Source organism: Hypanus sabinus, chromosome 10 (assembly GCF_030144855.1).
Source record: "Hypanus sabinus isolate sHypSab1 chromosome 10, sHypSab1.hap1, whole genome shotgun sequence".
NCBI lineage: Eukaryota > Metazoa > Chordata > Chondrichthyes > Myliobatiformes > Dasyatidae > Hypanus > Hypanus sabinus.
Window position 1 is genome coordinate 3,750,322 of NC_082715.1, and position 22,252 is coordinate 3,772,573.

Sequence of the window (22,252 nt, forward strand, 5' to 3'; positions counted from 1 at the left end):
TCAAAGTAAATATAATAAAAATTTAAATTATAAATCATAATTAGAAAATAGAAAAAGGAAAGTAAGGTAGTGCAAGTCAGGTCCGGATATTTGGAAGGTACGGCCCAGATCCAGGTCAGGATCTGTTCAGCAGTCTTATCACAGTTGGAAAGAAGGTGTTCCCAAATCTGGCCGTATGAGTCTTCATGCTCCTGAACCTTCTCCCGGAGGGAAATGGGACAAAAAGTATGTTGGCTGGGTGGGTCTTGTCCTTGATTAACCTGGCACCACTGCTCTGACAGTGTGTGATGTAAAGTGAGTCCAAAGTTGGAGCAGCTTTTACCAGTCTTGGACAGGACAACTTCCATACCAGGTTGTGATGCACCCTAGAAGAATGCTTTCTACAGTGCACCTATAAAAATTAGTGAGGGTTTTAGGGGACAGGCCAAATTTCTTCAGCTTTCTCAAGAAGTAAAGGCACTGGTGGGCCTTCTTAGCGGTGGACACTGCTTGGTTAGACCAAGTCAGGTCATTTGTTGATATTCACCCTGAGGAACTTAAAGCTTTTGACCTGTTCCACCCGCGCACCACCGATGTAGATGGGGCTGTGCGGTCCGCTACTCCTTCTGAAGTCAACAACCAATTCCTTCATATTGCTGACGTTGAGGGATAGGTTATTGTCTTCGCACCATGCCACCAGTTTCTTAATTTCCTCTCTGTACTCAGACTCATCATTACCCAAGATATGGCTTATAATTGTGGTGTCATCAGCAAACTTATATATTGAGTTCGATGGAAACTTGGCTACACAATCATGGGTGTACATTGATTTCAGCAGGGGGCTGAGTACACAGCCTTGTGGGGCACCAGTGCTCAGAGTGATTGTAGAGGAGAGCTTGTCCCCTATTTTTACAGCCTGGGTCCTGTCTGTGAGGAAGTTGAAGATCCAGCCGCAGATCTGAGTGCTAAGACCCAGGTTCTGGAGCTTAGGAATCAGTTTATTTGGAATGATGGTATTAAAGGCAAAATCTCCTCCTTAAACACCCTCAATGATTGGGCCTCCACAGCTGTATGATTGTACATTTAGATGGAGACATAATGTAAAGATTTTTACTCCTCATGTAGGTGAAGAAGGTAAGAAATAAAGTCAATTCAACAGCAGAATTATGTGTGCTTGTGTGTGTGTGTGTGTGTGTGTGTGTGTGTGTGTGTGTGTGTGTGCACAGAGTGTGTGTGTGTGTGTGTGTGTGTGTGTGTGTGTGTGTGTGTGTGTGTGTGTGTGCACAGAGTGTGTTGATCAAGCCCTCTCCATCACATAATGCTAAAAAAGTCATTATCATTATGTGCCTTGTTCTATGATGTGGGCAATCATGGTCTTTCCATGACCGTGGTGGTTATTGCCAATTTTTCATTTGCTATTGCCTAAATCTGGGGCTAGAAAAATATAAAGTACAGAAGCCCATGTGAACAACAATGCGTCATAGGGAAGGTATTCTCATTAAATATTAGTTTTTTTTTTCCTCTGTGTTATCAGCTGCTTACAAACACATTGTGGATTTCTGGACTTTTTTTTCTTCTGATAATTACAGGTTTAATTCACAGTCAAGAATTTTCCTGCAAATTATAACACTCAAGTAAAAAGGGATTCCATTTCATTGACTGTGTAACAGCTCCATCCATTAGCTGCTGCAATGCTCAGCTCAACTTTATCTTTGACAACAGTAGGATCTGTTTCAATCCTGGCACCATCCAGTGTTGAAACAATTCCAAAGTTCAAACACAACTAGTTGTCCATTATCATACAAATACTCTACTCACCCAAAGGAAACTGAAGCATAATAAATTCTATCATCACAAATCCATTGAGAAGAAATGCTAATCCTGAGACACACATTTTGCAAACGAGCTAACAACCTGGACTGTGGTGGACAGGAGGGTTCCACAATGGGTATTCAGAATTGCTCAATACATTACCAACAACAGCCTACCCACCATCAAGGACATATATACAGAATGGTGCTGGAAAAGGGCCAGTAACATCGTGAAGAATCCCACTCACCTTGCTCATGGACTGTTTGTCCCACTCCCATCAGGGAGGAGCCTAGATAACATTCATGCCAGGATCACCAGGTTACTTTCCCCAAGCAGTGAGGCTGCTCAACACCTCCACCCACTGACCCACCCCACCACTCCCAGACTCAGAAACGGTCACTTCCCCCAAGCAGTGAGTCTGATCAACACCTCCACCCACTGACCCAGCCCTCCACTCCCAGACTCAGAAACAGTCACTTTCCCCAAGCAGTGAGGCTGATCAACACCTCCACCCACTGACCCAGCCCTCCACTCCCAGACTCAGAAACAGTCACTTTCCCCAAGCAGTGAGTCTGATCAACACCTCCACCCACTGACCCACCCCTCCACTCCCAGACTCAGAAACAATCACTTTCCCCAAGCAGTGAGGCTGATCAACACCTCCACCCACTGACCCAGCCCTCCACTCCCAGACTCAGAAACAGTCACTTTCCCCAAGCAGTGAGGCTGATCAACACCTCCACCCACTGACCCACCCCTCCACTCCCAGACTCAGAAACAGTCACTTTCCCCAAGCAGTGAGGCTGATCAACACCTCCACCCACTGACCCACCCCTCCATTCCCAGACTCAGAAACAGTCACTTTCCCCAAGCAGTGAGTCTGATCAACACCTCCACCCACTGACCCACCCCTCCACTCCCAGACTCAGAAACAATCACTTTCCCCAAGCAGTGAGGCTGATCAACACCTCCACCCACTGACCCACCCCTCCATTCCCAGACTCAGAAACAGTCACTTTCCCCAAGCAGTGAGTCTGATCAACACCTCCACCCACTGACCCACCCCTCCACTCCCAGACTCAGAAACAGTCACTTTCCCCCAGCAGTGAGGCTGATCAACACCTCCACCCACTGACCCAGCCCTCCACTCCCAGACTCAGAAACAGTCACTTTCCCCAAGCAGTGAGGCTGATCAACACCTCCACCCACTGACCCACCCCTCCACTCCCAGACTCAGAAACAGTCACTTTCCCCAAGCAGTGAGGCTGATCAACACCTCCACCCACTGACCCACCCCTCCACTCCCAGACTCAGAAACAGTTACTTTCCCCAAGCAGTGAGTCTGATCAACACCTCCACCCACTGACCCACCCCTCCACTCCCAGACTCAGAAACAGTCACTTTCCCCAAGCAGTGAGGCTGATCAACACCTCCACCCACTGACCCACCCCTCCACTCCCAGACTCAGAAACAGTCACTTTCCCCAAGCAGTGAGTCTGATCAACACCTCCACCCACTGACCCACCCCTCCACTCCCAGACTCAGAAACAGTCACTTTCCCCAAGCAGTGAGTCTGATCAACACCTCCACCCACTGACCCACCCCTCCACTCCCAGACTCAGAAACAGTCACTTTCCCCAAGCAGTGAGACTGATCAACACCTCCACCCACTGACCCACCCCTCCACTCCCAGACTCAGAAACAGTCACTTTCCCCAAGCAGTGAGGCTGCTCAACACCTCCACCCACTGACCCACCCCTCCACTCCCAGACTCAGAAACAGTCACTTTCCCCAAGCAGTGAGGCTGATCAACACATCCACCCACTGACCCACCCCTCCACTCCCAGACTCAGAAACAGTCACTTTCCCCAAGCAGTGAGGCTGATCAACACCTCCACCCACTGACCCACCCCTCCACTCCCAGACTCAGAAACGGTCACTTTCCCCAAGCAGTGAGGCTGATCGACACCTCCACCCACTGACCCACCCCTCCACTCCCAGACTCAGAAACAGTCACTTTCCCCAAGCAGTGAGGCTGATCAACACCTCCACCCACTGACCCACCCCTCCATTCCCAGACTCAGGAACAGTCACTTTCCCCAAGCAGTGAGGCTGATCGACACCTCCACCCACTGACCCACCCCTCCACTCCCAGACTCAGGAACAGTCACTTTCCCCAAGCAGTGAGGCTGATCAACACCTCCACCCACTGACCCACCCCTCCACTCCCAGACTCAGAAACAGTCACTTTCCCCAAGCAGTGAGGCTGATCAACACCTCCACCCACTGACCCACCCCTCCACTCCCAGACTCAGAAACAGTCACTTTCCCCAAGCAGTGAGGCCAATCAACACCTCCACCCACTGACCCACCCCTCCACTCCCAGACTCAGAAACAGTCACTTTCCCCAAGCAGTGAGGCTGATCAACACCTCCACCCACTGACACACCCCTCCACTCCCAGACTCAGAAACAGTCACTTTCCCCAAGCAGTGAGGCTGATCAACACTTCCACCCACTGACTCACCCCTCCACTCCCAGACTCAGAAACAGTCACTTTCCCCAAGCAGTGAGTCTGATCAACACCTCCACCCACTGACCCACCCCTCCACTCCCAGACTCAGAAACAGTCACTTTCCCCAAGCAGTGAGGCTGATCAACACCTCCACCCACTGACCCACCCCTCCACTCCCAGACTCAGAAACAGTCACTTTCCCCAAGCAGTGAGGCTGATCAACACCTCCACCCACTGACCCACCCCTCCAGTCCCAGACTCAGAAACAGTCACTTTCCCCAAGCAGTGAGGCTGATCGACACCTCCACCCACTGACCCACCCCTCCATTCCCAGACTCAGAAACAGTCACTTTCCCCAAGCAGTGAGACTGATCAACACCTCCACCCACTGACCCACCCCTCCACTCCCAGACTCAGAAACAGTCACTTTCCCCAAGCAGTGAGGCTGATCAACACCTCCACCCACTGACCCACCCCTCCATTCCCAGACTCAGGAACAGTCACTTTCCCCAAGCAGTGAGGCTGATCGACACCTCCACCCACTGACCCACCCCTCCACTCCCAGACTCAGGAACAGTCACTTTCCCCAAGCAGTGAGGCTGATCAACACCTCCACCCACCGACCCACCCCTCCACTCCCAGACTCAGAAACAGTCACTTTCCCCAAGCAGTGAGGCTGATCAACACCTCCACCCACTGACCCACCCCTCCACTCCCAGACTCAGAAACAGTCACTTTCCCCAAGCAGTGAGACTGATCAACACTTCCACCCACTGACCCAGCCCTCCACTCCCAGACTCAGAAACAGTCACTTTCCCCAAGCAGTGAGGCTGATCAACACCTCCACCCACTGACCCACCCCTCCACTCCCAGACTCAGAAACAGTTACTTTCCCCAAGCAGTGAGGCCAATCAACACCTCCACCCACTGACCCACCCCACCACTCCCCCAACCACCACTACTTTGTCATTTCTTGTCAGAGGCACCTTATGTACAGGCACTCCTGTGCCCAGCGTCACTTTATGGAGACACTGAGATAGAAACTCATTTCCAGTGACTTGCTCTGTACACTCACATACTGCTGTGCCCGAGTACTGAACTCAGATTTCTGAATGGACAATGAACCCATGTCAAATACCTCACTGTTTTCTTGCTTTCTCTTTGCACTGCTTATTTATTCTTTTATATATGGTTCTCATTGTAATTTATAGTTTTTATTATGTATTGGAAAGTATTGCTGCTACTAATTAACATATTTCACATCCTATGCCAGTGATATTAAACCTGATTCGGATTCTGACTCTCCATTTTACCTGATTTACTCCTTTGGAGGTGAAGTACGCTTCTTTCTATTGGATTCTGCTCGATTTTATGAAGAGATGTCTATGGCATGTACAGCTCTGCCATATAAAATAGAAGGTTCCAGGTGTTTTCACAGTACTGTTAGCCACCATGCCATGTATGCTTTTAGATATCTTAACAGAACCCTTCACCAGTTGAGAACACTACTTTCTACCAATTTATTTATACCAATCTCATTCCAACATGCGTTCCCATACCCACATCAGAAACTCACACTCCAATGTGTTGGTGTGGGGCAGAGATAACAGTTCACTACAGGGGTTCAGGTGACAAACTAAATTAAGAAGGTAAAACTCAGACTGTTGTTTGTAATAATTATTGGATGAAGACAGTAAAGTTCTTCGCATAAGAGGAGGTTGAATACACTTGGGTTATTTTCTCTGGAACAGCGAAGGCTGAAGAGAGATCTGATGGAGGTTTATGAGATTATGACAGTACAGTGGGAATCTTTTCTCAAGGTTGAAATGTTTAATACCAGTCAGTATCACTTTAGATGATAGAGGGCAGGTTCAAAGGAAATGTGTAGGTGTCATCACCGATTATGTGGACTCTGAAAACTTGTGGTCATTCCTCAACCACATTTTATTTATTTGTGCACGAGGAGAATGACATGGCCCCCGTTGCCCATACTGTTCTGAAGTCTGAACAGAGAAGTGCCATTCTTATACAGAATTGATTAAGAATCACAGATATTGGTCATTTGGTAACAATGTATGTTTAAGTTCCTTACTTGCAAGATCAATCACCATTCACAATAGAGGTTTTAAAAATAATAGAAACTACAAGCTGACAGTTGATGATACTTGGAAATTATTAAAGTATTTTTCCCCAGGTTTGTGTGTATGCTTTGCATCCTTTAGTTACATTCTTATCTCGAGTCGCAATCCCCAAGTAACTCGGGCCTCCCTGCTGTGCAAAGGGAAGCTGTGCTCTTCAAAGGCCTTTCCTCCCTGGTCTTTCTGCACCTTATCTGCAATCTCTTCCTGTCGGGACATTCTGTTAACCCTTGCCTTTCCACAAGTTTTCTAAACAGAGAGGGAGTAGTTTAGTTGGCCATTGATAACTAATTTACTGAGTTAGATAGCATTCACGCCAGGATCACCAGGTTACTTTCCCCAAGCAGTGAGGCTGATCAACACCTCCACCCACTAACCCACCCCACCACTCCCCCAACCAGCACTACTTTGTCATTTCTTGTCAGAGGCACCTTATGTACAGACACTCCTGTGCCTAGCGTCACTTTATGGACACAGAATCAATATATATTCAACCTTCAAGAGAAGTTTGGATGGGTACATGGATGGGAGGGGTACGGAGGGCAAAGGTCTGGGTGCACGCCGACAGGAGAACGCAGTTTAAATGTTCGACAGAGACTGGATGGGCAGAAGGACCTGTTTCTGTGCTGTAGTTTTCTATGGATCTCCATAATCCATATGTATATAAGCTATTCTATTTATTTATATTTATTGTGTTTTTTCTTTCATTGTGTTCTTTATCTCAGTGTGTGTTTTTGTGCTGCACTGGATCCAGAGTAACAATTATTTCATTCTCCTTTGCATATGTGTACTGGAAGTGACATAATGCAATCTTGAATTATTTCCAATTGATAATGGTTCTGAATATCATGAACAATTTTCAACAGCCATCTGCCTACTTCCTACCTGAACAGTAGTTGCTTGCGAAAAAACACCTTGAAGTCTTTTATGTTGCAACTTTATAAAACTCTAGCTAGGTCGTATCTGGACTATTGCATACAGTTCCGGTCACCGTATTATATGAGTGATAACAAGGTTTTGGAGAGGATGCAGAAAAGGCTGCCTGAATTAGAGGGCATGTGCTATAACGAGAGGTCTGGACAAACATGGGTCATTTTATCTGAAGCAGCAGAGGCTGCATGAAGATATGATAGAGATTTATAAGATTTTGAGAGGCTTAGATAGAGTAGACAGACAGTATCCATTTCGCAGAGTTGAAAAGTCTGATATCAGAGGGTATGCATTTATGGTGGGGGGGTAATTTCAAAGGAGATGTGAGGGGCATGTTTCTCTACTCAGAGCTGTGGATACCTGCAATGCACTGCCTGGGAAGGTGGTTGAGGCAGATACATCAGCAACTTTTAAGTTATGTTTAGATAGACACATAAATGTGAGAAAAGTGGAAGGATATGGACACTGTGCAGGCAGAAGTGATTAGTTTCATTGGCCATTTGATTCACAATTTATTTGGTTCAGCACAATATTGTGGGCCGAATGGCCTGTTCCTCAGCTTTACCATTCTATTTTCTATGTTCTAAGATCTCATGTAACCATTTACTTGCCTAAATCAATTTACATCTGAAGTTGTAATGGGAATCCCAGCCAAAATAAAAGTGGCAGATGTTCAACTATAAAAAGTACAGGACAGCATGGTAGTGTAATGCTTTACAGCACCAGAGAACCAAGTTCAATTCCCACTGCTCTCTGTAAGGAGTTTGTATGTTCTTCCCATCACCACGTGATTTTTCTCCAGGCGCTCCGATATCCGAACACTCTCCAAAGATGCAGGAATTCATAGGTGAATTTGTCATATGGGTGTAATGAGGCAATGTGGGTTTGTGCATGCCGTGTCTCTAAATAAATAAGTGGGGTTTGAACTTAAATCTCAAAAAAAATGAAATTCCACAATCCTTATAATACTCTTATGCCAAGTCTTTTTGTTGTTGTAAAGGCCTAGGATAGCACATAACGCTCTAGTAATACAGCATAAGTATAAAGCATGCATTTCAAAATTCCTCAATTAATAGGCTGTAATGTATCCAGGTTATACATAGATGACACAGCACAGAGACTTCACTCTTGCTCCACAGACGATGTTCTATTGCCCCCTATAGCCACCAAGGCAAAACTCAACAACTTTTTTTATTGTATTTGCTATTCTTTCTGCAGTGCCGTTATTTTTTCCATTAATCTTGTTTTTATTGCTCTCAATAGCTCCATGCCAATTCATTATAATTATATTTCTCTTTTTAGTTTCCTCATTCATCTCCTTCATTCCACTACTTTGTGTGTTTCCTTTTATATATATTTTATATTCTTATATATTTATATGTATTTTAAATGCATTTTACATTCCTGAAGTAACGCTCTTTTTCCCTCCTGAATACTGGTTGCATCTGGTACGGGGCGCGGTGGGAGGGGGGGTCACTGCACAGGACTGGAAAAAGCTGCAGAAAGGAGTAAACTCAGCCAGCTCCATCATGGACACTGGCCCCCTCAGCATCGAGGACACATTCGAAAGGTGATACCCTAAAAAAGTGACATTCATCAGAAAAGACCACCATCATCCAGGGCATGCCCTCTTCTCATTGCTACCATCAAGGGGAGATACAGAAGCCTGAAGGTACACACTCGGTGTTTCAGAAACAGCTTCTTCCCCTCTGCCATCAGATTGCTGAATGGACATTGAACCCATGGACACTACCTCAATATTTTGTTTCTCTTTTTATTTGGTCTCTTTTTATTCTACTTATTTAATTTAATTTTTCTGCATATTTTTCATTTCAGTTTATAATTTATTTTTGTTATGTATCACATTGCATTGCTACTGAAAACCAACAAATTTTACATCATATGCCAGTGATATTAAACCTGATTCTGATTCTAGACCCTGTCAATCAATTCTATTCTTTAAAGTTAGTTATAAGATTGGGACAAGCTCAACCACGCAATTCCAAGCCTGTGTAACTGAATAGTTATTGTGTCATTCTGATTCTGATTTTCATTCTCCTTTTCTTTTACAGTTTAATTCTTCCTTCCTTTTATATCTTAAATGTTTAGCCTTCTTCGCACCTTAAATCGGGGGTTCTCAACCTGGGGTTCACCGAGCCCTCGGTTAATAGTGGTGGTCCATGGCATCAGAAAAACTGGGAAACCATGCTCAAGATTACCGTCACTGTTTTCAGCTTCAACACCACACTTCATTATTTATCTCTCATTTCTTCAAAGGTTCTTTTTAAAATAATTTGCTGGAAAAGCAAGCAAGGTTCTTTTTATGCTTCTGGAATCCTGCATTTGTGACTGAGGGAGTCTGAGCCTGGCTGCTCTTAATCACGACACAGAGTTCAATGACTCAGGACGTTTTCTGTGAACTAATTTCACATACTCTGCCACCGTTACCAATGCCACACGATCATTGTTTGACTTTTCAGATGTTGTAGCTCATGAATAATCAGTGAAAACTGTAAAAACTGATAAGGTAAAAAAAATGAAAGGTCACACAGCAGATAATATTTCATAAAACTGATAGAATAAGCAATAAAAGGTTGCTACCCAGAGCACAGAATGCCCAGAAAGAGAAATTTTAAAGGACGATCAATGATATTTAAATACGTGACACAATACCATTGCTCTGAAGTTGAGAAGACAATAGATTTTTTTTAATATTTATGAAGTGTTAAAATTGCATTTATAGAAACTCACCAATTCCCATTGTAGGGGCCAGTAAGGGTCATTAAAGAGCATGGAGTCATCAGATTTTTCCTTGGTGTAACTGACATTGGAGACAATGCTTTCAATCTTGTCTTTGGTTTTTGCAAGCTCTGGAGGGCAAGGAAAAGACAAATGAACTATGAAAAAAGAAATCATTATAGTGTTTTTTATTGTTCGCTATCTTTACACTTTCAGATTCATTTATCATCACAAACAGCTGGGTGTTTTAGTTTATGAGGAAACAGCACTTGTTTGTAAAGAGGAAGAACAACAAATTCTTGGCACTCACTTAGAATATATTGACCATAGTCTCCAGAATGACCATCTGTAGTGGTCAGCCATGCTTCTGGCACATTAAACACAGATACACTGGAAAATATCTTGAGGAAGCTGCTCCTGGATGATTATGGTAAATTTGACATTGTTATCAATAGAAATATTTGAAATTCCATTACTGGCTACTGTTAACCCATTTGAAGATATTTGATACACTCTGCGGCCACTTTATTAGGTACACTTGCTCATTAAAGCAAATGTCCAGTCATGTGCCAGAAACACAATGCATAAGAGCATTAGACCTAGTCAAGAGGTTGCTCAGACCAGACATCAGAATGGGGAAGAAATGTGATCTAACTGACTTTGTCTGTGGAATGATTGTTGGTGTCAGACGGAGTGATTTAAGTATCTCAGAAACTGCTGACCTCCTGGGCTTTTCACGTACAACAATCTCTAGAGTTTATAGGAAATGGAGCAAAATACAAAAACATCCAGTAAGCAATAGCAGTTCTATGGGTGAAAACATCTTGTGAAGGAGAGAGGTCAGAGGAGAAAGGCCAGGCTGGTTCAAGCTGACAGGAAGGTGACAGTGACTCAAATAATCACACATTACAACAGTGGTGTGCAGAAGAGCATCTCTGAATACACAACACGTCGAACCTTGAAGTGGGTGGGCTATGGCAGCAAAAGACCATGACCAGGTAATTCGGTACAGAACTAATAAAGTAGCAACTGAATGTATTTCAGGAAGGATATTCCTGCTGTATTATGGTAAATTTGACGTTGTATCAATAGAAATACAGTACTGTGCAAATGTCTTAGGCACATATACTGTATATAGCTAGGAAGCCTATGACCTTTACATAGTACAATGGTAATTTTATGTGTAACTGCATTATTGCCACAAAAAAAGTTCATTTCATATGTGAATGATGATAACCTCATTCTGATATGGGTCTTTATTGTAGAATGAGTGTGGGAAGGGTGCAGGGAGAGGGGAATCATAGTTGGGAATTATGATCTGCACCCACACCACCCCCTGCCCCATCACTCCTTCTCTGCCACTGTCCCAGTCCTCTTCCACAGCGCTCTACTCTCACCATTCCCAACATCCTTTGCTCCCACCAGATTTACAAACTTATTTGGCTCCACATTGACAAATACCAGAGCTCTGTGTATGTGCCGACAACACCGTACTTGAGAAATTCATTACCAATACTTTAACATATTTTTAAATAAGCATGTATTAACACCAATCTTACAATAAACTTGATTTGTGAAGAACTAACAAGTTAACCATCTGCATGCCAAAACTGACTGTGAATCAGAATGGATCATGACTGATGGAGTTCTTAGAGATGTTTTCGATCAACACACACTGGAAGAACTCAATATGTCAGGCAGCAGAGGAAAATGAACAGGGAAATATCAGGCCATGACCCTTCATCAGGACTGGAAAGGAAGAAAGAGGAGGAGAATCATGAACCCTTTGGTGCTAGGACCTGTACTGACCTCTGGATTGGTCAGTCTGATCCCTACAGAGCTCTGGCAGTCAATTGAATGAATGCAACTTGCCGTACGGTGAAGAGCATTCTGACCGGTTACATCGCCAACTGGTATGGAGAATGCACAGAAATGGAAAAAGCTGCAGAGGATTGCATACTCCACCAGCTCCAGGGTACTACTCTCCCCGTCACCAAGGACATCTTCAAAATACAATGTCTCAGGAGGCAGCACCCCTCATTAAGGACCCTCACCATCCCAGACACTCACATGCCAACTTCTTATTTCCACCATCAAGGAGGAGGTTTGCTTGAAGCAAACACTCAACCCTTCAGGAACAGCTTCTTCCCCTCCACCATCAGATTTCTGAACAGTCCATGAACCCATGAACACTACCTCACCTTTTGCTCTGCTTACTTACTTTTTATATATTCTTATTTCAAATTTCAGTAATTTTTATGCATTGCACTGTACCGCTACCCCAAAGCAACAAATTTCACAACCTGTGTCAGTGATAATAAACTTGATTCTGACGACGTGGATGTGGGCATAGAGGTGCCTGTGACATTGGAGAGCTCCTTGCCCCTCTCCCACAAGTCATTTCCATGACACCTCTCTTGCTGTGGTATCATGACAGCCAATACGAAAAGCTCTCTGTGCACTGACTCACTTCTCAGCAGTCAGCATGGAAATGCTGCAGCACTGGCAAGCTCTGACAAACAAGAACCAAACGCATCCTTTTGCAGAGGCATCAAAAATATTTTAGCAACACTTTTAACATTCATAGAATGTTACCAATCCTCACAGAGGGATCAGAAGTGGAGAGAGTGAGCAGTTTCAAGTTCCTGGGTGTCAAGATCTCTGAGGACCTAACCTGGTCCCAACACATCGATGTATTTATAAAAAAAGCAAGACAGTGACTATACTTCATTAGGAGTTTGAAGAGATTTGTTATGTCAACAAATACACTCAAAAACTTCTATAGATGTACTGTGGAGAGCATTCTGACAGGCTGCATCACTGTCTGGTATGGTGGGGTGGGGGGGCTACTGCACAGGACAGAAAGAAGCTGCAGGCGGTTGTAAATCTAGTCAGCTCCATCTGGGTACTAGCCTACAAGGTACCTAGGACATCTTCAAGGAGCAGTGTCTCAGAAAGGCAGTGTCCATTATTAAGGACCTCCAGCATTCAGGGCATGCACTTTTCTCACTTTTACAATCAGGTAGGAGGTACAGAAGCCAGAAGGCACACACTCAGCGATTCAGGAACAGTTTCTTCCCCTCTGCCATCTAATTCTTAAATAGACATTGAGCCCATGAACACCACCTCACACTTTTATAATATATGTTATTTCAGTTTTTTGCATGATTTTTAATCTATTGAATATAAGTTTACTGTAATTTATTTAATTATTGTTATTTTATTATTTTCTTCTTATTCTGTACTATGTATTGCACTGAACTGCTGCTGCTAAGTTAACAAATTTCACGACACATACCGGTGATAATAAACCTGATTATGAGAACATAGAACATAACAGCACTGGGCAGGCCCACTGGCCCACAACGTTGTACCGACCTTTTAACCCTTCCCTCCTACATAGCTCTCCATTTTTCTTTCATCCTTGAGCTTATCCAAGAGTTTCTTAAATGCCTTTAATATATTTGTATCCCCCACCACCCCTGGTTGGGCATTTCCCATACCCACCACACTATGTTTAAAAATCTGACCTCTGACATGCCCCCCCATACTTTCCTCCAATCATCTTCAAATTATGTCCTCTCCCATTAGCCACATGAGCCATTCCTTGGCTGAATTTAGCCTCTGGCAAGGGCTCACATGCGGGACTGGTTCTCATGGGAAATTGATTTGGCGATAGGAAACAGGGGAGTAATGATGGGGATACAAGGGATTCTGCAGTTGTGAGAAATCTTGAGCAACACATGCAAAATGCTGGAGGAACTCAGCAGGCTGGGCAGCATCTATGGAGGGAATTAAACAGTTGATATTTCTCAGACCAAAACACCAACTGTTTATTCACCTCCATAGATGGAACAGAGGGCGGCAACAGAGTAGTTAACGAGGCTTTTGAATATATATGGGATATTGGCTCTCATTATCTGTGGAATGGAATACAGAGGTCGGGAGGTTAGAAAGCCTTGGTCAGAACTCAGCATTTCTGGTCACCGAAGTATTGAAGAGACAGGATAGGACTGGCAAGGGTGCTGAGGAGCCACACCAGCATGTTGTCTAGGAGGGAGAAGTTCATCTGTGATGAGAGAGTGGAGAAGCGGGGTCTGTTTCCCCTGGGGTAGAGAGGTCAAAAGAGTATATCACAGATCATGGATCAACTTAATTCACCATATCCTTTTACATTTATTAGGAATTTGCAGTGGTGTGTTGGTCAGGGTGCAACATTCAACAAACTCAACAACATTCAACAGGAATAAAGAATACATATAAAGTTACAAGTTAAACTGCAGATATGATTGAAATATATAAACTATATACAAGCTTGTGAGGAGTATCAATAAAATAGATGACGGGAAATTTTTCTCTATGTCAGACACAGTTAAAAGTAAGAGGCTGAGACAGATTGGACACCTTTATCCCAGTGTGGAAAGGCTGGGATATTACAATAAGGGACAATTTAAGATGACAAGAGGTAGGTATAGGGGTGATATCAGAGGTAGTTGTTTTAAACACAGAGAGTGGTAGGTGAAGGTATATTTGGGACATTTAAGATAGGGACGGATGAAAGAAAGATAGAGGCAATGAAAGAGGGAAGGGTTAGATTGATCTTGGAGTAGGTTAAAGGGTTGGAACAACATCAAGGGCCTGTAGTGTGCTATGTTCCAGAGGACATGAGATGATGGTAAAGAAGAAGAGTTAGAAAGATTCAGAGAGAGGCAGGTACCTGAAATGCACTGCCTAAGAGAGTAATTGAAGCCTGAATTATTCACCAAGCAGAAATATGGACCATGCGCAGGGCAATGAGATTAATATGGAAAACTGCCCACTAATCAGCCCGGACAGGTCAAGCCAAATGCTCTAATTCCATGCTGTGCAATATCATTAATATTTTCTAAGTGACCACTTGCATGATACGCAGCACTTGCCTAGAATTCAAACAAAGTGAGACTGCAATTTCTAGGTAAGCAGTCATGAAAAGAGACGGATACCAAGAGGTTGGAGACAACAAAGGCCTTGCTGAAGAAAGCCAAGTCACACTGAATTATGGGAGTTAGTGATATGAAGAATCAAAAGAAAGATGAAACAAGGAATGAAAAACCATTGTGAAAATAAACTCAGCTGTTGACTGCAGTAAACTGAGAAATTGGAGATGTGAAGAGTTGGAGATAAACCTTGAAGTTTACTGTGACAGATCAGTGAGCAAACAGTTGTCAATGAGAAACAAGCTTCTCTTCAACAGTTGATGCAAAGCTTGATGGACTTTGTGAGACAAAATCAAACATCACATTCTCTGGGATAAGGAATTTATTACGAGGATTAGAATCAGAATTAGGTTTAATATCACTGGCATATGTCATAAAATTTGTTGTTTTTGTGGCTGCAGTGTTGTGCAATACATAATAATAAAATAAATTATAAATGATAATATATAAATTAAATAAGTAGTGCAAAAAGACAGCAAAAAAGAAAAAAGAGCGAGGCAGTGTTCATGGGTTCATTGCCCATCCAGAAATGTGATGGAGGTGGGAAAAAGCTGTTTCTGAAATCGCAAACATGAGGAAATCTGCAGATGCTGGAAATGCATCTCCAAGTGGGGTCTGACGAGGGTCCTATATAGCTGCAACATTTCCTCTCCTTAATTCAATTCCATGATTGATGAAGGCCAATACACTATACACCTTCTTAACCACAGACTCAACCTGCGCAGCTGCTTTGATCATCCTATGGACTCAGACCCCAAGATCCCTCTAATCCTCCACACTGTCAAGAGTCTTACCATTAATACTATAATCTTCTACCATAGTCCATGGTGCTCCCCAGCATCTTAAACCTGTGTCCTCTTATAGCAACAATTTCAGCCATAGAACCATTGAACATTGCAGCACAGAAACAGGCATTTTGGCTGTTCTTGGCTGTGCCAAACCATTTTTCTGCCTAGTCCCACTGACCAGCACCTGGAACATATCCCTCCATACACCTCGCATCCATGTACCTGTCCAAGTTTTTCTTAAATGTTAAAAGTGAACCCGCATTTACCACTTCAACTGGCGGCTCATTCCACACTCCCACCATTCTCTGTGTGAAGAAGCACCCCCAAAGTTTCTTTTAAACTTTTTCCCCTTCACCCTTAACCCATGTCCTCTGGTTTTTTTCTCCCCTAGCCTCAGTGGAAAAAGCCTGTTTGCATTCACTCTATCTATACCCAACATAATTGTATACACCTCTATCAAATCACCCCTCATTCTCCTACGCTCCAGGGAATAAAGTCCTAACCTATACAAACTTTCTCTGTAACTCAGTTTCTCAAGTCCCAGCAACATCCTTGTAAATCTTCTCTGCACTCTTTCAACCTTATTAATATCCTTCCTGTAATTCGGTGACCAAAACTGTACACAATACTCCAAATTTGGCCTCACCAATGCCTTATACAACCTCACCATAACATTCCAACTCTTATACTCAATACTTTGATTTATAAAGGCCAAAGTACCAAAAGCTCTCTTTACGACCCTATCTACCTGTGACACCACTTTTAGGGAATTTTGTATTTGTATTCCCAGATCCCTCTGTTCTACTGCACTCCTCAGTGTCCTACCATTTACCTTGTATGTTCTATCTTGGTTTTTCCTTCCAAAGTGCAATACCTCACACTTGTCTGTATTAAACTCCATCTGCCATTTTCAGCCCATTTTTCCAGCCAGCCCAGATCCCTCTGCAAGCTTTAAAAACCTTGCTCACTGTCCACTACACCTCCAATCTTTGTATCATAGGCAAATTTGCTGATCCATTTTACCACATTATCATCCAGATCATTGATATAGATGACAAATAACAATGGACCCATTACTGATCCCTGTGGCACACCTCTAGTCACAGGCCTCCACTCAGAGAAGCAATCCTCCACTACCATTCTCTGACTTCTCCCAATGAGCCAATGTCTAATCCAATTTACTACCTCACCATGTATACCTAGCAAATGAATCTTCCTAACTAACCTCTCATGTGGGACCTTGTCAAAGGCCTTACTGAAGTCCATGTAGACAACATCCACTGCCTTCCCTTCATCCACTTTCCTTGTAACCTCCTCGAAAAACTCTAATAGATTTGTTAAACATGACCTACCACGCACAAAGCCATGTTGACTCTCCCTAATAAGTCCCTGTCTATCTAAATACTTGTAGATCCTATCTCTTAGTACTCCTTCCAATAACTTACCTACTACCAGAGTCAAACTTACTGGCCTATAATTTCCCGGATTTCTTTTAGAGCCTTTTTTAAAGAACAGAACAACATCAGCTATCCTTCAATCCTACAGCACCTCACCCGTAGATACCAACATTTTAAATATATCTGCCAAGGCCCCTGCAATTTCAACACTAGTCTCCTTCAACATCCAAGGGAATACCCTGTCAGGTCCTGGGGATTTATCTACTCTGATTTGCCTCAAGATAGCAAGCACCTCCTCCTCTTCAATCTGTATAGGTTCCATGACCTCACTACCTGTTTGCCTTATTTTCATTGACTCCATACCAGTTTCCTTAGTAAACACAGATGCAAAAAACCCAGTTAAGATCTCCCCAATTTCTTTTGGTTCCTTTCATAGCCAACTACTCTGATCTTCAAGAGAACCAAATTTATCCCTTATTATCCTCGTGCTCTTAATGTACCTGTAGAAGCTCTTTGGATTATCCTTCACCTTGACTGACAAAGCATCCTCATGTCTCCTTTTAGCCCTCCTGATTTCTTTCTTAAGTATTTTTTTGCACTTTTTATACTCAAGTACCTTATTTGCTCCCTGTTTCCTATACATGTCATACATCTCCCTCTTCTTCTTTATCAGAGTTCCCTGGAGAACCAAGGTTCCTTATTCTTATTCACTTTTCCTTTAATCCTGACAGGAACAAACTCTGACAAACTCTGACAAACTCAAAATTTCTCCTTTGAAGGCCTCCCACTGACCAATGACATCCTTGCTAGAGAACAACCTGTCCCAATCCACGCTTTCTTATTTCTTCAAAATTGGCCTTTTTCCAGTTTAGAACCTCAACTCGAGGACCAGATCTATCTTTATCCATGATCCAGTTGAAACTGATGGTGCAATGATCACTGGAACCAAAGTGTTCCCCTACACACATTTCCGTCACCTGTCCTAACTCATTTCCTAACAGGAGATCTAATATTGCATCCTCTCTAGTCGGTACCTCTATATATTGATTTAGAAAGCTTTCCTGAACATATTTTACAAACTCTAACCCTTCTAGACCTTTAACAACACGGGAGTCCCAATCAATACGTGGAAAATTAAAATCCCCTACTATCACAACTTGAAGTTTCCTGCAGTTGTCTGTTATCTCTCTGCAGATTTGCTCCTCCAATTCTTGATGACTATTGAGTGGTTTATAATACAACCCCATTAATGTGGTTATACCTTCCCTGTTTCTCAGCTCCACCCATATGGCCTCTGTAGACAAGCCCTCTAATCTGTCCTGCCTGAGCACTGCTGTAACATTTTCCCTGACTATCCCTGGGAAAAGGCTTCTGACTAGCCACACGATCAATACCTCTCATCATCTTATACACCTCTATCAGGTCACCTCTCATCCTCCTTCTCTCCAAGGAGAAAAGGCCGAGTTCAATCAACCTATTCTTATAGGTCATGCTCCCCAATCCAGGCCACATCCTTGTAAATCTCCTCTGCACCCTTTCTATGGCTTCCACATCCTTCCTGTAGTGAGGTGACCAGAACTGAGCACAGTACTCCAAGTGGGGTCTGACCAGGGTCCTATATAGCTGCAACATTACCTATTGGCTCCTAAATTCAATTCCATAATTGATAAAGGCCAATACACTGTACACCTTCTTAACCACAGAGTGAACCTGCGCAGCTGCTATATTCTATGTCCTAAAGCAGAACCTTTCATTCAGTCATCAGCAAAGTTGACTGGATTTTTGTCAATGATACCATTTTAATTTTACTGGATTTAGTTCTACAGGAAGAGAAATTACAGGATTAAACAATTAATCAATAGTCCTGTGTCACAATACTAATTCGCTGAGTAAAGGACTTCAGTGATAAGTAATGGTCAGATATTTATGTCCGGAATATTAATGCTGCCAATTTCCAGTTAGAGTATGGCTTGTTTCCCTCTGCATTTGATGCAGATTCCTATGGACGTGACTACAGAGGAATAGGTTACCCTGAAGTGTTGTAGAAAAAGAAGAGTGGTTTCAAAAGAATTCATACCATCTTCAACACAGACCTCTCATTTTCACACAACCATGTTAAATAGTTAAACTTCCTTAACAATTTAAAACAAACTATTGTATATAGCATTGGATTTTTTGAAAAAAAGGTTGGCTTTGCACAAATGTAAATAAACTGTAGGACAATGCCTGTCACTCAGACTGAACAAACACACTTTGTTCACAGTGGTTTCTCAAAGTTCAAAGCAGAAAGTAAATCTATTATCAAAATACATTGATATCACCGTATGCTACCTCAAGGGTCATTTCTTGCAGGCATTTACAGTAGAACAGAGAAGTACACTCAGTGGTCACTTTATTAGGCACACCTGTACACCTGCTTGGTAATGGAAACATCTAATCAGCCAATCACGTGGCAACAACTCAATGCATAAAAGCATGAAGACACAGTCAAGAGATTCAGTTATTATTCAGAACAAACATCAGAATGGGGAAGAAATATGATCTAAGTGATTTTGTGAAATGATTGTTGGTGCCAGACAGGGTGGTTTGAGTATCTCAGTAACTGCTGATCTCTTGGGATTTTCATGTGCAAGTCTTCAGAGTTTACTTAGAATAGTGAGATAAACAGAATAGCATCCAGTGAGTAACAGTTCTGTGGGTGAAAACACCTTCAGAGAGGTCAGAGGAGAATGTCCAGATGAGGTTGAGCTGACAGGGAGGCGACAGTAACTCAAATAACCACACATTACAACAGTGGTGTGTGGAAGAGAATCTCTGAATGCACAACACGTCGCAGCTTGAAGTGAATGGGCTATAGCAGCAAAAGACCATGAACATCTACTAAGTGGCCACTTTATTAGGTATGGGAGATAACTCATAAAGTGACCACTGAGTGTACAATAGAATTAATGCAAAACCACACACGAAGACCAACAAGCAACCAATGTGCAAAATGACACTGAAAACAAATAATGATCATTATTATAATAATAATTAATAATAATATAAATAAATAAATAATACTGAAAACATGATTTGTAGAGTCTTTGAAATTAATCCATAGATAGTGTTCAGTGATCAGTTCAATGTTGAGGCTCAGTTCAGTTCAAAGGATTAGAAATTCTTTAATGTGACAGGTATGAATTGAATCTGAAAGCTTCCATTTAATAGGACTATTTTAAGAGATAAAAATAAGCAAGTTCTACAGAATTTCAAGAACAGTACTTCACCAAAGATGGTCTTAAAACTTTAATTGGCCTTCAGATCTCTGCATTACTGTACGAAGTTGGTTGTCCATTGTGTCTGATGATGACATGCAGAAGAGTTTTTAAAATGGAGATGCTGCTGCATTGGGGCAGTCCCACTCTCTCAACCACAGATTTTCGGGTCGAGTGATATGAGTAGTCATTACAACTGTGGTCTTCCTTGGATTTCGTGCATAACCATATCTACTTCAGTGCCTCAACAAGCCCTATGCTCTCCACTAGATCTACAGTGAGATGCAAACAGCAAAGAACCGCCTTCTCACTGTATATCTCATGTGCCCAGTTCTAGGATAGTCATGCCCCAATCTCACTGGCTATAAGGTCCACTGGCTACTATGAAGTTTGTAGCAATTCAACTGACATTGAGTTAAAGACCTTAAATCTTGTGTAAAAATAAACAAATTATCAGAGTGTTGTAAAATCAGACAAAGAGCCACATTGTATTAATTGTTTGTTTTCTTAATAAATAAAGACAGTGCTTTGCAGAGAGTAGACTGCCTTTTGATTGCTGATGGGATCACTGCTATGGAGAGAGTAGACTGCCTTTTGATTGCTGAAGAGATCGCTCTGCTATGGAGAGAGTAGACTGCCTTTTGATTGCTGAAGGGATCACTCTGCTACGGAGAAGGAAAAGCCTACCATTGTACCCAGAGAATGTACCCAGGTGTTCTACATTTTGTACATGGTCTTGGAATATAGACTTTTTTTTTTACTTATAATTTTGTATATTCTATGTATTCTATTTTTTTCGCCCAATCTTTCTCATTCTTTTGTGTGTAAGAGGGGGACTTGGGGGATGGCAGCGGTTTGATGTGCCTGTTCCATTTTTGTTTGTTTTTTGTGTGCGGAGAGAGATTTGGGGATTTACAATGGTGCTGCAATTCTTTTTCTCTTGGTTTCATGGCAGTCTGGAGAAGACGAATTTCAAAGTTTCTATATTTTGTTAATAAATGAACCTTTGAACAAGGACTCCCAAATCCCTTGGCACCTCACTTATTTTGTGTTTTCTCTCCATTTAGAAAATAGTCAACCATTTCCTTTATTCTACTAAAATGCATGACTATATACTTCACACGTTGTATTCCATCTGCCATTTCTTTACCCATTCTGCTAACCAGTCCTTCTGTAGTCTCTCTACATCCTCAAGACTATCTGTGTCACAACCATGGATTTGGAAGCACAGCAGATGCGGCAATTGTGCTGCTGAATATGCACGTCAGCTAATTATTATTTTATTGTGATAGTATTTAACTCCATTTTTCCCATGCTAGTGCAGCAACGCTTCGTTGCCTGCGTGCATTCAGCCTTGCCTGAGAAACTGGAACGCAGAGTCAACTGACTCTGAAGACTAGCAGAATTCATTTTGTATTTAGTTAGTCCTTTCAGCCGCAGTTTAGGCTTCATTTTCCATTTGAGAGTATTAGTTAACGGCCCTGTTTGGCCTAGCATTTATTGTTTTCTTTTCCATCTGACTCTGCTTGCATTAAAGTCTCTGAACTATCGACCAGCTTCAGTGCTTTCGCTCCGCACTTGGGTCATATCCAAACCTGGTGACAACCTGCCCCTCCACCTATCTTCATATTGTCTGCAAACTTTGCAACAAAGTCATCAGTTCCACTATTCAAGTCATTGACATACAGTATAATGTAAAAAGAATCGGTCTGAACAGAAACC

General features: G+C 42.7%; 1 protein-coding gene across 1 annotated transcript in view; it reads right to left on the reverse strand.

Moving 5' to 3' along the window:
* The window catches only part of LOC132400430 (PC3-like endoprotease variant B), a 1,805,907-nt gene that overhangs the window by 1,597,978 nt on the left and 185,677 nt on the right, over positions 1-22,252 (reverse strand). The window contains exon 4 of the mRNA XM_059981370.1: positions 10,125-10,243. Coding sequence (XP_059837353.1) covers positions 10,125-10,243 — 119 coding nt within the window. The remainder of the gene's footprint in view (positions 1-10,124; positions 10,244-22,252) is intronic.